Genomic DNA, 16,000 nt, shown 5'->3' with positions numbered 1-16,000 from the left:
AAAAATATAATATTAAAAACAAACAAACAAAAAGCTAACATATCTTTGACTATGCGTTTAATGCTAACATATCTTCAACTACGTGTTTAGAAGCCTAACTCATCTTTAACCATGTGTTAGAAAATCTAATGTGCCTTTGACGACGTGTTAGCGTCTTTAACCATGTGTTAGGAAATCCAACGTGTCTTTGACGACGTGTTATGCTAACATGTCGTAAAAGAAACGTTAGATTTCCTGATACGTTGTCAAAGATGAGTTAGAGAGGGTAATTTTTGGAAATATTAAGTTTAGAGTACAAAGTTGAAATCTCATTTTGTAGATGGACTATTTTGGGGATTTTCCCGGAGACTTTATCCGGTTAAAGCCCTTTTAAGGGGAAGGAGGTTTAATTTTTTTAACAATATATTTTTTACATCTAAAGGTTGCTTTTGTTTGGCAACACACTCATATGTCATATTCTCAAGCTTAAGCATGTGTGAAGCAACACTAGGTGAATTAGGCCTCATAATATCGAACCCTTTTGAGAATTTTCCAAAGGTTTAGCGAGTGTTCGCTGTTAAAAGAAAAAAAAATACCGTGTTAGGTAAGTATATCACTTTTATTTTAACAGTAATATTCAGAATAATAATAATAATTTAGATTTTGAATATATTCAATAAACAGAATACGGAATATATATGCTTTTATTTTGTTTTCCAAATTAGTAAAAGAAAGATCAATTTCTTTTATCGTGAGATATCCTAACTTTTATTCCACGTTAAACACATAACATTAATCAATATTCATACTGGCATCAACGATATTCCATACGTCAAATACCATAATTACATTCTATGTTCATACACATATAGCGCTAAATGCGGAGACCATTGATTCACCATAAATCACCAAATTCCAACCAATTACAACTACTTACTGTTCACATTTTATTTAATTTTTAATTTCATTTAATTTCTCTAGCTTCATGATCACAGTTTTTAGGCAACACCGCGTTGTTTTGCTGGATACATTGCATAAATACTTTTTTGCTTGTTAGAAGAATTATTTAGGATTTTTATTTCATAATGTGCATATTATTGATAAGTTAAAAATCAGTTATTGAAGATGCGTTGCTTCTCTTGCATAAAGTTTTGCTCAAAAGATGTCAAAAACTACGACGATGATATCGCATCCATTGAAGCAGGTTTGATGACTTAAAACCCGTAAATCACACATTACACTCGATTCGTTATAGTTTACGGTTTAATTTGATTTTTTTTATAACTTACAGTTGATGAAACGGGAAGTACACGTAAGGGTGTTACCGGTAAGCACATAATATTTAAGCATTTATATTATTAATTATGCTTAGATGTCTTAGCTGATATAATAATATTATGTTGGTGCATAGATGAGAAAGAGTTTAGTAGTCAGAGGGCTAATGCGACGCATTGTTTTACACTTAAAGAGCTTGTTATCGCGACACAAAATTTCAAAGATGATAATTTGATTGGAGAAGGTGGGTTTGGAAGTGTTTATAAGGGCCAGTTGGATTCAGGGAAAGTAAGTTGTGTTGTTACTATGATTTTAAGCGTTTTTTTTATATGATTGCGGGACTAATTGTGTTAGATTTGATGAATAGATGGTTGTGGTAAAGAAGCTTAACCTTAATGGTGATCAAGGGAACCAGGAGTTTATTGTGGAGGTTTTGATGTTGAGTTTATTGCGACATTCGGATCTTGTTACTTTGACAGGTTATTGTGCACATGGAGATCAAAGGTTGTTGGTTTATGAGTTCATGTCACTTGGCAGCCTGGAAAATCATCTTTTTGGTAGGTATTATTGGCATGATTGTTTTTCTTTTGAGTGATAAATATGATTGCTATATGATTAATCTCATAAGAATTGATTGTTAGTTAACATAGAATTGCTGCATCAAAGATTATGTTGTCCCCTGCATTTGGGTCTAATTGTGATTTTTAGGTTTTTTTTTTTTTTTTTTTCCTGAAAGACCAAATTCATTAAAAGAAAAGGACAACTTACAAGATGCAAGAGCCCGAAAAATAAAAACGAACAACTGAAACAACTACAAGCTCATAACGGAAAATTAACGAAACTGAACCTGCACCATTTCTCCCAATCAAGATCCGGTCTTTTGCTCCTTTGATTGACCCATAGGAATAATGCCGCTTATATATAATGTTGGGGTGTTAATTTGTTAGCCCTTTGATGTATTTGTCACAAAAAAGATATAAGATTCTGAATAGTGAGAAGTGCTATCTTACTGCAAAGTGGTGTGCATGGGTTCGTTTTGGGCTCAAACCGATCGGCTTTGATTTGGGTTCGGTTTGGTTTTGCCATTTTGGCTTGGAGCATTTGGGCCGAAAAAAATTGGCCCAAAGAAATGAATTTGAGCTTAATTCTTTTTGTTAATTAATAATTAACATTTGAGTTACAATATTTGGTTTACGTTCACCAAAAGTTCGTTTTTTACAAAACATAAAACTAGATCATCGATTTTTGTTTGGGTCCAGTTCTTTTGGTTTCATGCATACACCTGTTGCAAGGATAGCTTGTTGCATTTGATTCTTATGACCTTGCATGTTTCATATATATATTTTTTTAAAAAAAACAAGAAATTAATGGGAGAATTTTAATTTTTAACATGATATGTTTAATTTCCAGATCTTGAGCCTAATCACGAGCCACTCGATTGGCACACGAGACTAAGAATTGCTGTTGGTGCAGCTCGTGGCCTCGAGTATCTCCATTGCAAAGCAAATCCACCTGTAATTTATCGCGATTTAAAATCTTCAAACATATTATTGGATGATGACTTCAATCCGAAGCTTTCAGATTTTGGACTAGCTAAATTGGGCCCGGTTGGCGATAATACTCACGTGTCAACACGTGTTATGGGTACATATGGTTATTGTGCTCCTGAATATGCAATGAGTGGAAAGTTAACTATAAAGTCTGATATATATAGTTTTGGTGTCGTTTTGTTGGAGTTGGTTACTGGACGTAGGGCTATCGATTCAACCAAGAACCCAGGAGAGCGAAATTTAGTTTCTTGGGTGAGAGACTTTTTTTTATTATTGTCTGGTCAAACTTCAGCTTGAAACAGGCCATCTTTATCACTTGGTCTGGTAAAAAGCTGCATTGTGGTAATAATATGTTCTAGGGGTGTCGGGTGTGCATGCAACCAAAAAACCGATCAGAAATTGAAAAAACCAAACTGAAACAAAAGACAATTTGGTTTTATGTGTTTGTAGAAACCTAACTTTCGGCCCGGTTTTAGTTTGCGTGTAATAAAGACAGAGAAATCAATCGAGCTAAATTTATAGATTTTCATTCTATATTTTTTATTTTTGATTTTAAGTAATTTATAAGATTTTAATAAATAGTGTGGCCAAAATATATTGGCCCAAATGTATAATAATCAATTGGTTATTAATTGAAAAAAAAAAATAGGTCAACATTCAGTATTTTGGGCCAATTTTTTCTTTTTTACCCAAACTTTTCTAGATCAAATGGCAAAACCGAAAAAACCAAGCCCAAACCAAAAATTGAAAACTAAAAGTCACTTAAAAATAAAAATGAAAATCTATAAAGTCGGCTCGGTTCTTTTTTTTTTTTGGTTTTCATTACATGCAAAACCAAAACCGAACCGAAATATTTTAGCCCAAATATATAATAATAAATTGGCATTATTTAATAAAAAGCTTTAGGTGCAAATTCATTATTTTGGACCAAAAAGTTTTGTTTTGGCCCAAAACTTTCATACTCAAATAGCAAAACCAATAAAACTGAAACTGAACCGGATGATTTTCAAAAACCAAAATTTCGACCCGAACTGACCCATACACACATTATTGATAACTAAACTTAGACTTTTGTGATGCTTTACCCGCTCACAAGTAAATGGGTCAAATTTGTTTCTTTCATTGATGTTTTTGAATTTATGCAGTCCCGTCCTTTTTTAAAAGACCGTAAGAAGTTTCTTAAATTGGTGGACCCACTACTGCATGGTCGATTCTCAACGCGTTCGGTGCACCATGTGGTTACAATAATCGCAATGTGTCTTCAAGAGGAAGCAAATTTTCGGCCCTTGATTAGTGATATTGTTGTTGCATTCGAGTTGTTAGTTTCTCAAGCTGAAAAGTTTGAAAACCATAAAAGTTTGACCGTTGATTCGCAACCATCACCCTCTGAACAAGATGGATACCGTGCTTGTGACCCGTGTACATGATGTTTTTTTGTTACTGATGAGGTTTCTTTTGCAGATAGATACATGATATATATGATCTTACTTAATGTTCTCTTTCTTGGTCATACAACATTTTTTTTATGAGTTCGATTAATACGACATCATTAGACATAAACATATGGATTGGATGTATAAATTAAGAAAACTATCTTAAATGCAATGCTATGTGTTATGAAAACAGGTCCTACTACCAAACAAGCAGCACGGCTCACAGGTTTAACCGCTTGATTCAGTCCAAGTAACCGGTCAGCCAATATAGAGAGAAGGCTTGGTTGATTTATTCAAACCGCTCATTTCAATTGTGGCTGATCTTTTAGTAACTGATCGAACCAATGAAACCGACTTTTTCAAGTTTTACCTGTGCTGCAAATTTCAAAACATTGCTTAAAGTTTAATCTAGGATATGCAGATAAAATGCCTCAAGAGAAATTGCAAATAAATCATTTTTTTTAAATAAACATACCGAACCTATATTCCCGCCACAGCGTGTGTGGGAATTCAACTAGTTATCCTTAAATAACAAAGTGAATCTTAACCCCTATGGTATGAACCAGTGTGATTGAATTCACACTTATGCACACACACCTTCCCGGTGTTAACAACTAAAAACATAGGATAGTAATTGAACTAAACTTAGGATAGTAATTAACATAAACATAATTAGTTAATAAGGAAAAAACACCTTCTTTCAAACCAAAAAGTTCAACCAAATTCATGGGCGTAATTCGATTGAATTGCAGTTGAGGTTCTTATTGGGACTAATGTTATAAGTAGGAATAGTGTTGAGATTAAAGTGGATGTTGATGTATATCTACTTTACCTAACCAAATGCTATTAGTCAATGGTGTATTTAAACCCACAATCAATGAATAATTGGCACGTACCGAATGAATAACGTACTGATTCTGTTCCTGTCTTACTTCTTGATTATAATCTGTACGCATCATAATGACAGTGATACAATTAGGGTGGCTTCATGGGCATCCGGATAACATGAGGAGCAAATACCTTAATAAGTCAGTCAAGTCTTGTGCTTCTTTACTCTTCCAATCTTGACTAATTATGTTCTTTCAAATCTTTGCACCTTCCTTGAAATTTCCTTCTCATTCCGTGTGTCGATTTTGCTTCCTGATCAGTTGGATGATATAGATTTGCAGTCTAAAAATGGTTCGTTCATAAGATGACACACATATATGATTTTAAGGAAGCACAGAGACTATCATATTATTTGGATGATCAAAGACAACTCTAGCATAAGATCATCTCCATCTTTAGATTTAAGGATCTTTTCGTGCACTAGATTACCATAACCATGTGGTTTTTCACTTGTTTTATATTTTCCCTTACTCTATTGAATATAGTTATTTATTACTTAAAGAAACAACATGAGGGAGAAGATTGTGATAAGAAGGATCTATCCTTGTCATTATCACCACGAGATAAAACGTGTAGACGTTTTTCACTTGAAGAAATCAAATTAGCAACTCATGATTTTGATGATGTTCTTGTGATCGGAAAGGGGGGGTTTGGTAAGGTATACAAAGGGAAAATTAACTTCGGGAAAGTTATAGATGTTGCGGTCAAGAGGTCGAATCTTGATTCTAGTCAAGGGGCAACCTAGTTCTGGGCAGAGATTGATATGCTTTCCAAGTTTCGTCATAGTCATATCATCTCTTTACTAGGATATTGTGAAAAAGAAATGATCCTTGTTTATGAATACATGCCCAACGGAAGTCTTGAGGATCATTTGCATAAAAGAAAAAAAGCTATGGGAAGCAATTATTCTCCACTGACATGGGTTCAAAAGCTCAATATTTTGATAGGTGCCGCACGCGGTTTAGACTACCTCCATACAGGTACAGGCGTCCACTCCAGAGTCCTGCATCGTGATGTCAAGAGTTCAAACATCTTACTGGACGAGAATTATTCAGTTAAGATTTCCGACTTTGGGGTGTCCAGAATTGGTCCAGCATATCAGTTAGGCTCTACCGCTGATGTTTATACCAATCAGATCAAAGGCACATTTGGGTACATGGATGCTGAGTATTTCACAACTCGCAGGCTGACACGAAAGTCGGATGTGTACGCGTTCGGTGTGGTGTTATTGGAAATTTTATGTGGTAGACCTGCTGTGGATTTTACATTGGATGAGCAGCAACACAGCCTAGCAGGATGGGCTAGACAGTGCATTAAAGAAGGTAGGATGGGTCGAATTATCGATCCATGTTTGAGGGGGCAAGCCCTTTGTACCTGCCTGGTGGAATTTGGGCAAATTGCATATGAATGCATTCAAACTCGTTCTAAGGATCGACCCACGATGACTGTGGTTCTTGCTAGGCTCGAGTTTTTGTCAACATGGACCTTTCAAACTGTGCAAAGAGCTAGTGACCGAAAACATGTTGGAAGATCCATGTTTATTGAGAAGGCATGGTCAATGTTTTTCACCAAAGGTGCAAGTAAGTTTAAGTGGTCATCTACTGTTTAAAATAACACAGGTCAATTTTTTAGGGTATTTCATGATTTTGTGCAGTTAGTTTTTGTTTTCAGTTTTGTTGCATATTTCATTTAGTTCTTCTATAGAAACATAAATTATTCTTTCCACAGTCTCCAAAAGTTCTGATGCAAAGACACTTGCTCAAAGCATCGGCAACAATAAGAAAGACATGACGATGGAAAAACATGCCATCAAGGCGGTGAAAATTGGCTATCATGATGGTGGCATTGCACCTGCTTCTGGGCAGGTGGTGCCACTGTCCCCAAGTGGGCAGACAATGATATCACACTCGAAGCTGTTCAAGTTTTCCGATCTAAAGAGGGCCACAAAGAATTTCAAACAGGACAGGATCATTGGAGAGGGTGCTTTTGGGAAGGTTTACAAAGGGTGGATGGAATGTGTGACATTTGGTTATGGGCTTGCTGTGGCCATCAAGAAATCAGATCCCCTCAGCGATCAAGGTTTCAACGAGTGGCAGGTTGGTTAGTTAATAGTTATGTTACTTTTCGTAAGGGAATTATTGTAAATTATACCATGCGTTTGTGCGGTTTTTGTTACAGACAGAAGTGAAACTCTTGGAAAAACTTATTCACCCGAATATTGTTAAGCTTTATGGATATTGCTGGGAAAAGAAGAAATTTCTTCTTGTTTATGAATATATGCAAAAAGGAAGCTTGGACATGCATCTCTTCAGTGGTACGTATTCACATCCGAATCAAAAACATGAAATATTTGTACTTCAAATTTTACAAACATGTTTATTTATTTTAACTTGCAATTTGCAGAAGATGCAGAACCGCTTCCATGGGACACAAGGATTAAAATAGCACTGGGAGTAGCTCGGGGCCTTGCTTTCTTGCACACTACAGAAAATAATGTCATTTGCAGGGATGTGAAATGCTCAAATATTTTGTTGGATGAGGCAAGTAAAAGACTAATCACTATTACTTTAAAAATGTGCATATGATTTTAGTTGCACACATGTGAAGACTTTTGATGTTCTGAGTTAAATACTTTAGATTTTGTATTTAATATTTCAGGATTATAATGCCAAGCTCTCGGATTTTGGGATGGCAAAACTTGGTCCGGTCGATGGAGAGTCTCATGTCTCCACATGCGTAAAAGGCACATATGGCTATGCAGCTCCTGAATATGTGGCTACTGGTTCGCTTTCTTATCTCCTTGTGCAATCATATATGATATCTAGTTGCAAAAGGAACATGTCATAGCTCAGAATGAGTAGCTTCTGTAAGGCTGATTGATCTATTCATTGCTTTAATAGTTTATAAATATGTAACGCAATAAGCATATTGACTCCCAAAATATATTATTACTGTGATACAACTGCTTTGTTAAAGTTCTTGATATTTATATGTTTATTGAAGGATTTTAGAATATTATCCATCGTCCCTTCTTATTAACAATATCCCCTTATATAGGGTCAAGATACATATCTCCTATACTATTACAATTATACTCAAATAATGATAACACAAGTCGAAGCGTGAAGTTGTTGACTAAGAGGCGGTCGAATGCTTAGACTGGAGCGAAAATCATCAAACAGCAGCTTGGGAAGACCTTTGGTGAAGATATCAGCTATCTGAAATCTGGTCGGTACATGTAGTATTCATACAGTGCCCCGTTGAACCTGCTCGCGAACAAAATGTATGTCCAATTCGATATGTTTAGTGCGTTGATGTTGAACTGGATTGCCGGAAAGGTAGATGGCACTAACGTTGTCGCAATATACCAAAGTAGCAATAGTTAACGGTTTGTGAAGTTCTGACAGGAGATTTCGTATCCAGCAGACTTCAGCTGCCACGTTAGCCACAGCTCTGTATTCGGCTTCCGCACTTGAGCGAGAGATAGTAGCTTGCCTTTTAGACGACCAGGAAACAAGATTGTCCCCTAGATAGACGCAATATCCGGACGGTAGATCGACGTGTGTCGGGGCAGCCAGCCCAGTCGGCATCGGTGTAGGCACGTAAAGATACAGTCTTCTACGGACCAAGAGTTAAACCATATGAGGTTGTACCTTTAAGATACCTTAAAATTCGTTGAAGAGCATCCCAGTGTGACTGTTTTGGTGAATGCATATGAATGCAAATTTGTTGTACCGCATATGAAATATCCGGACGTGTAAATGTCAGGTACTGTAATGCTCCTGCAAGACTTCGATAAAGAGTCGGGTCCTCAAAATTAGGGCTATCTGAATTACTTAGTTTCGGTTTGGTCTCGACGGGTGTGGGAACCGATTTACATTGTGTCATGCCAGCACGTTTAAGAATGTCATGTGTGTAGGTCTGTTGTGAGAGGAACAAGTGATTACCTGTCCGAGACACCGTAATGCCCAAAAAATAGCTTAAGGGGCCCAAATCTTTCATGTCAAATTCCCCGGCTAGACGAGCCATCAGTTGAAGACGAAGGTTATTTGTGGACGCGATGAGAATTATGTCGTCCACGTAAATGAGAAGGTATGCAGTTTCCGGACCATGATTGTAAATAAACAATGAATTGTCACAACGACTTTGTATGAATCCAATAGTAGATACAAAATCAGTAAACCGTTGGTACCACGCCCTAGGTGCTTGTTTGAGGCCATAAAGTGACTTCTTGAGACGACAAACATGATCCGGGTAATTCCGATGTCGAAACCCCATTGGTTGATGCATGTAAACTGTTTCGGTGAGGGTGCCGTGAAGAAAGGCATTAGTGACATCAAGTTGGTGAATAGACCAGGATTGAGCTAAAGCAAGGGTTAAGACCGTTCGTATAGTAGCCGATTTTACGACCGGGCTAAAAGTTTCACCACAGTCCACGCCAATTTGTTGGTTACGCCCATCACAAACCAACCGGGCTTTGTAGCGTTCAAGGGTCCCATCAGACTTGAACTTATGACGAAAGATCCACATGCTACGAATGACATTCATTTCGGGTTGGTGTGGAACTAACTCCCACGTCTTATTTTTAATAAGGGCATTAAACTCGACCGTCATGGCGTTATGCCATTCCGGAGTGGATAAGGCAATCTTTGGGTTTTTGGGAATTGGTTCAATGACTGAGGTGTAAAGGTTGAAAAATTGTTTAGGTTAACGATTCTGTCCATGGTGCGGGTGCGAATGGTTCGACCGGTGGAGGGGGCAGGTGACTGAGTGGGGGCAGAAGCTGCCAGATTGTGTTGTGGGTCAGATGCATTTATTGTATCTGGTGGAGTTTAGTCAGGAGGGTTGGGGAAGGTGGAGGTGACGGTGTTTGTTGAACTGGGTGTTTGGGCCTGCATGAATATGTTTGGAGTGGAATGGTGGGATGGGAATTATTCTGTTGGGCCGGGGAGGAGGGCGATATTGCAGGCTGTTGTGAACTGAGCAATGGGGGCTGGTGGGTTGGGTTAATAGGTTGAGTGTGAGTGAGACCATAAGAGGGGATTCAGAAAAGAAGTCAGAAATTCATAGTTTTGTAATTTAGGTTGCGAAATTGATGCGCTTAAAGTGGTATATAAAAATATTGCAATTACTTAACCTAGCACAACGAGTAATAAAAACCTAGAATACCCTAAACCAAACCACTAGCAACAGGCAAGTGAACCTATCGGGTGTAAAATAGCTATGGGAAGTCCGGGAGTATCGAACTAGATTCTAAAAGCTAAATAAATTAATTAAATTAACGAACTAGATTCTAAAAGCTAAATAAATTAATAATTAAGAAAAAGATTATTTTTGGATTTTTATTTATTTTATTTTAAAACTAATAATTATTTAGACTAATTAATTAAACTAAATTAACTAATAAATTAAACTTAAACTCTAAAGACTTAAACGAAGACAATAATGAGAAATGCGTTACCTAGACTTGAAATCCTATTTGTGAATCTTGGATACTTATCGGCTATGGAAACTGTGATGGAACCGGGATCTAAAGATACGACGCCCTAGACATCCTAGTGGATCCCTAATCATTCTCTGGGTGTCACCTAAAAGGATTACCTAAGGGGCGTATGACGCAAACCGGTTGGTTGGATTACCTCTCAGTCTCTCTAACAATATTAAAGTACTCTAATGACTAGATCACCTCTCAGTCTCACTAATCACAATACATCCGGGAGTGTAAGGGACGTAAGGAGTAACCTAAAGATGCTCAAAAAAGACTTAGGATAGCAAAAATCAAAATACAATAAGGGGGAAATCCACTCTCGTGTAATCTATGCCCAAACCGCCTAATGAATAAGACAACCCCAACTATCTATTACCTCTCAGTCTCAAGATAGGTAGAACACTTAAAATCTCTCAACCCTCAAACAATAGTTCCCATGGATTATGTCGACTATAAACCATAAACTAGTTACGAACACACAGTAGGTAACCTAATATGCGTCTACACATGAAAGACATTCACAAAGACATATATGGAACAATTGAATAAAAGTAAATTAATATTAAGCATGCATATTCATCTTAAAAACATCAAAAAGTCTATTACAATAATATTAGTCCAACTCCAATAACTCAATACCGACAAGCAAACCAAAACTCAACAAATATTCATTCAAAACCTAAACAGCTAATAAGGTTTTAGCCAACAATCATGCTCAAAACAAGAAAGTAACAAATTTGTTCAGCTAGTTTCATAATAAAAATAATAAATCCCAAAAAAACTTAGCTGCGGTCTTCTATTGATTTTTGCTCCACTTGCAACAATAATAATAGTAATTCTCTTAAGAATGTGATCACTCTCTCTCCAATCAAGATACCTTCTTCTTTGCTTTGCTGCTACCGGTCGAAAATATAATAATCTTGATGTGAGGCTAGTGGCGGCTGCTAGCTTCCATAGGGGTTCTGCTCTTCATGTCTCTTTATGAATATATATATATATATATATATATATATATATATATATGAATCTTTCACCGACACCCTTCATGAAAACAAATAAATAAATAAACAATAATAAAAAGAATAATATGGCAGCTCCAATAATTCCTATTCTTGTATCCACTGACTTTCAAATCGTGATATTATTATTATTATTTATACGATTATTTTTTCTTTTCTTTTTTTTAAATACTACTTATAATAGTTAATTCTAATAATTGTAAAAATTAGTAATATATAACAATGTTCGACCCTTCGTTCGTCGGTCACAAGTTTATTAAAAGTGTTCCATTTTAGCCCGTTGTCTCTTGAAACCATTTAACTTACATACGAACCAAATAACAATAATATTCAATAAAAACTTGGCTCAAAAACACTTAAAAGTATGGAGTATTATATAATAATATGTATAATTTAGACCACATCAGAAATAGTTGCAAAAGGAAATACTGTTTCGTCAAATTAAACGTGACGATAAATTATGATTTTGTGATTCGTTAAGTCGAGGCATTTGTATCCCCGATGCTTGGTTGGATATCCGAGAAAGACACAAGGAGTGGATCGAGGTTGTAACTTGTGAATAGTTGTATGAGGAAGAAGGGGGTAACATAGACATCCGAACACTCGTAGGTGATCGTAGGTAAGCAAGCGGTGGTATAGTAATTGGGTTGGAGTTTTGAGTTGTTTATTTTTGTGAGGTAAGATGTTTAGAAGATAGGTGGCTATATCCAAGGCGTGGTGCCATAAATTATTTGGTAGGTGTGCTTGGGCTAACAAGGTTCGGATTATATTATTGATGGAGCGAATGGTGCGTTTAGCTTTTCCATTTTGGGAGGAGGTGTGTGGGCAAGAAAACCGGAAAATCATGCCGTTATGTTGACAAAAATTTTTAAATGATGAATTTATATATTCTTTCCGTTGTCACATTGAAATTGTTTAATTTTCCGGTTAAATTGTGTTTGTATAAGGTTTGAGAAATGAGTAAATGTGGAGTAAACATCAGATTTATGACTGAGCGGGTATGTCCATAAAAAATTGGTAAAATCATCAATGAACAAGATATAATATCGGTGTCCAGCAATGCTAATAACAGGTGACGTCCATAGATCACTATGGATTATGTCAAAAGGCATACAAGTAAGTGTATAAGAGGCAACAAATGAAAGTCTAGTAAATTTCCCAAACACACAAGATTGACATAGTTTATTGTTTAATCAACCAAAATTAATAAAACTAGACTTTCTAAGAGAATTCAATAGTTTTGGCCCAGGGTGGCCTAATCGTTGATGCCAGACATCTTGAGATATGGCAGCAAACGTTGATGAAGAGCGAATCTTGGATAATTGTTGAGGTGTGAGAGGATAGAGATCCCCAGAGCTATTGTTGCGTAGGATACGAGCTTTGGTCTTGAGGTCCTTCACAAGAAAGCCAAACGGATCAAATTTAATAGACACTTGATTGTCCGTTGTGAAACGGCGGACGGATAAAAGGTTTTTAATGGTATTAGGGACTAAAAGGACATTATTTAGTTTAAAAGGTGGGTATGGTGGTTTTAAGGTTTGATTGCCGTATCCACTAACAGGAATGGTATTACCGTCACCAACAATAATGTTACGAGAAATGCCCATATTAAAAAAGACGAGAAGTTACCTGGGTTGTTGGTCATATGGTTTGTTGCCCCCGTGTCCATGAACCAAGGTTGCTCCGGTGGATAAAGAGACATTGTGTGAAGAGCTTGCTCGATGTCAGTTGGAGTATAGCCAGCTGTGTATGCTTAAGTAGGGCGTGGGCCCAGAATACTGTGAGTGCCTTGGGTAGGAGCAGGAGATCTAGCGGCTGTTGGATAAGGACATGGTGGGGTGGACCACTGGTACCAGGGGCTAGTTGCCATCATCGGTTGCCATGGAGAAAATCCAATTTGTTGAGTCAGGTAGAGGGATCCCCGACCACGGCCATAAGATTGGCGACCACATCCCCTGCCACGAGAACGACCCCTGCCACGACCCTGTTCCGAAGTGTGAACCTCCTGCCGAGAGTAGTCCCGACTATGAGCAAAGTTGTGGTCGGAGTTTGAGGCATCAGATTTTGTAGAAGAGGCTTGTAAGGCTGTGGCAGCCGCCTTAGATGCATGTAAAGTTTGGTGTGTGAAGAAACACTAACCTGACCCCGGCAGATTACGGGTAACCTGGGGGTTAGATAGATGTTTCCCACGAGGGGTTAGACCCGCTAAAGATGGTTCTTCTGATAACCTGCAAAACAGACACCGTGAGCTTGTCACTGAGAAGGGGGGGGGGGGGGTTCCTCCTTGTGACCACCCTCCGACGTGAGAATCAGACTAGATTGCTCTTTAAATATAAATGTATATTAAGAGATTGCTAGAGCAGATATCAGGTATAATATGATGAGATATGTTAAGATGAGATGGTCATACCATTTGTGGTATTTATAGCCGAAGGTAGGTTTCCAAGGAGGTGTGGCCGGCTGCAATAGTATTCCTGTTCTACCAACAGTGGCCTACGCACGTGCCCTGCTGGTAGTTGGTGGGTAGGCAGCGGCTGATAGTGACCAGGCCTGCTGTGTACTATTCCTTTTCCACCAACTGCCGGCTATGCACGTGGTATGACAGGAGTTGGTGAGTAGGCAGCGGCTAATAGTGACATACAGTACAGGAGCATGCTGCTCGCCATACTGTTGTCAATAAGCTGTCGTATCTTTAGTCAGATCTTTTGCCCATACCTCGTCAGGTACAGTACAGAAGATCTTCCCGTATCGTACGGACTGGCTTATTTGGGCGGGAGTATTCCCCCTCCCGCCCTTGTGCGGGATTATTCCCGGCTTTGCTCATTCCTTCAGGTGACACTGAGTGATTGAGAGCTAAGTGCCTTGTGCGTGTAGCCTTGCTGCGCGGGTGGCCTTCCCTGATGGCTTGTATCCGCAACTGCGGGAACAGGCAAAGTCCTTCACCATTGGGAGGCATTTCCTGCGGGAACAGCTTGCGTACTGCGCGTAAGGACGTCACGTCTCTGAGCATGGTTGGTCCTGCGGATCCAGTTGGTTTCTGCGCAGACGTCCCTTTTCAAGGTGAGTCTTGCGGGTCCAACTGGGCTCTGCTGGGACCTACCTCTTCAAGTCCCCCCAGTCCAATGTTCTTCTCATGAGTGTTTAATAAAGTGAGGTGAACTTTTGGACTTAAGCAAAGGGTTTTGAAAAGGGTTTTTTAAGGTTTTCCATGGGGATTCTTCCCGCGGAAGTCCTTGTCACTTGCAGAAATTCCCGAGTTTCCTGCTTGATCTTTGGGTATGATGCGGGTAGGTCTGTAACCTCCTCGCAAGTCAGGAGCGTTGAGTCCCACTTGTGTGGATTCTCCATGAGGTTTTGGTAGTTTTGAACATAGTGATCAATTATGTTAAAACCACCAATTCCATCCCGGAGCTTCAAACAATGTAGTTCTCGACGTTCCCGCTATGCGGGGATGTTATTTCCGTTTCCGCAAGCATTGCCCAGAAGATCCTTCTTGGTTTCAATTCCCAGCGGAGCGCTAGGTATGTGAAGGGTTTTGCCTTGACACTCTACCCGCGCTCGTCTTACGGTTACTTTACTTCCAAGGTATTCCTGGCGTCAATTCCCTGCGGGTGCTAGGTATGTGAAGGGTTTTGCCTTAACACTGTACCCGCACCCGTCTTATAGTTACTTGGTTGCCGAGGTACTCTTGGCTTCAATTCCCTGCGGGTGCTAGGTATGTGAAGGGTTTTGCCTTAACACTGTACCCGCATCCGTCTTACGGTTACTTGGTTGCCAAGTTATCCTTGGCTTCAATTCCCTGCGGGTGCTAGGTATGTGAAGGGTTTTGCCTTAACACTGTACCCGCATCCGTCTTACGGTTACTTGGTTGCCAAGTTACTCTTGGCTTCAATTCCCTGCGGGTGCTAGGTATGTGAAGGGTTTTGCCTTTACACTGTACCCGCATCCGTCTTACGGTTACTTGGTTGCCAAGTTATTCTTGGCTTCAATTCCCTGCGGGTGCTAGGTATGTGAAGGGTTTTGCCTTAACACTGTACCCGCATCCGTCTTACGGTTACTTGGTTGCCAAGTTAAGGGGTATTTTCCCGCTTACTTTTGAATCTTTGAATTTTTTTTTTGAAATTCGAAGAGTTGGTGAAAGGATAAGAACAGTCCAAACCTCTGAAACGTCGTGCGACGGTTTCTTCTGACTGTGTCAGGACGTGCAGGAAGTTATGGTGACGTGACAGTACATGGTCATTCCAGACGCTTTTTCAGGCGCGTGGGCGCGATTTTTCGGGCGCGTGCCCGCGAAATTAATGGTACGCGTCCTTTCAACAGCTGTTGCCAGCTTGCTTTTCGCCACGTGTCATAGTTTCATTGCACCTT

General features: G+C 38.7%; 2 protein-coding genes and 1 pseudogene across 2 annotated transcripts; all 3 read left to right on the top strand.

The window, feature by feature from the left end:
* The first annotated feature begins 1,104 nt into the window (after positions 1-1,104).
* LOC143529940 (putative serine/threonine-protein kinase PBL21) lies at positions 1,105-4,231 on the top strand. Its single transcript, XM_077025615.1, has 6 exons — positions 1,105-1,183; positions 1,271-1,306; positions 1,391-1,542; positions 1,622-1,811; positions 2,665-3,056; positions 3,950-4,231. The coding sequence occupies exons 1-6, from the start codon at positions 1,105-1,107 to the stop codon at positions 4,229-4,231; spliced, it is 1,131 nt and encodes a 376-aa protein (XP_076881730.1).
* Positions 4,232-5,510: 1,279 nt separating this feature from the next.
* On the top strand, positions 5,511-6,734 carry LOC143529939 (receptor-like protein kinase ANXUR2 pseudogene; annotated as a pseudogene).
* Positions 6,735-6,912: 178 nt separating this feature from the next.
* On the top strand, positions 6,913-7,972 carry LOC143529938 (putative serine/threonine-protein kinase CST). Its single transcript, XM_077025614.1, has 4 exons — positions 6,913-7,221; positions 7,304-7,439; positions 7,529-7,665; positions 7,784-7,972. Exons 1-4 carry the CDS (start codon positions 6,913-6,915, stop codon positions 7,970-7,972), a joined length of 771 nt encoding a protein of 256 aa, XP_076881729.1.
* Positions 7,973-16,000: the final 8,028 nt, after the last annotated feature.

The sequence above is a fragment of the Bidens hawaiensis genome, unplaced genomic scaffold, assembly GCF_021521415.1.
Source record: "Bidens hawaiensis isolate Kalapana, Puna unplaced genomic scaffold, B.hawaiensis_p1.1 tig00008796_1, whole genome shotgun sequence".
In the NCBI taxonomy this organism is placed as follows: domain Eukaryota; kingdom Viridiplantae; phylum Streptophyta; class Magnoliopsida; order Asterales; family Asteraceae; genus Bidens; species Bidens hawaiensis.
This window is presented reverse-complemented; position numbering and strand designations above follow the sequence as displayed.

Coding starts and splice junctions, on each gene's coding strand:
- LOC143529940 (XM_077025615.1), top strand. CDS start 1,105: ATGCGTTGCTTCTCTTGCATAAAGTTTTGCTCAAAAGATGTCAAAAAC. Junction 1,184..1,270: donor TATCGCATCCATTGAAGCAG/GTTTGATGACTT, acceptor TATAACTTACAG/TTGATGAAACGGGAAGTACA. Junction 1,812..2,664: donor CCTGGAAAATCATCTTTTTG/GTAGGTATTATT, acceptor TTTAATTTCCAG/ATCTTGAGCCTAATCACGAG.
- LOC143529938 (XM_077025614.1), top strand. CDS start 6,913: ATGACGATGGAAAAACATGCCATCAAGGCGGTGAAAATTGGCTATCAT. Junction 7,222..7,303: donor AAGGTTTCAACGAGTGGCAG/GTTGGTTAGTTA, acceptor TTTTTGTTACAG/ACAGAAGTGAAACTCTTGGA. Junction 7,440..7,528: donor GGACATGCATCTCTTCAGTG/GTACGTATTCAC, acceptor TGCAATTTGCAG/AAGATGCAGAACCGCTTCCA.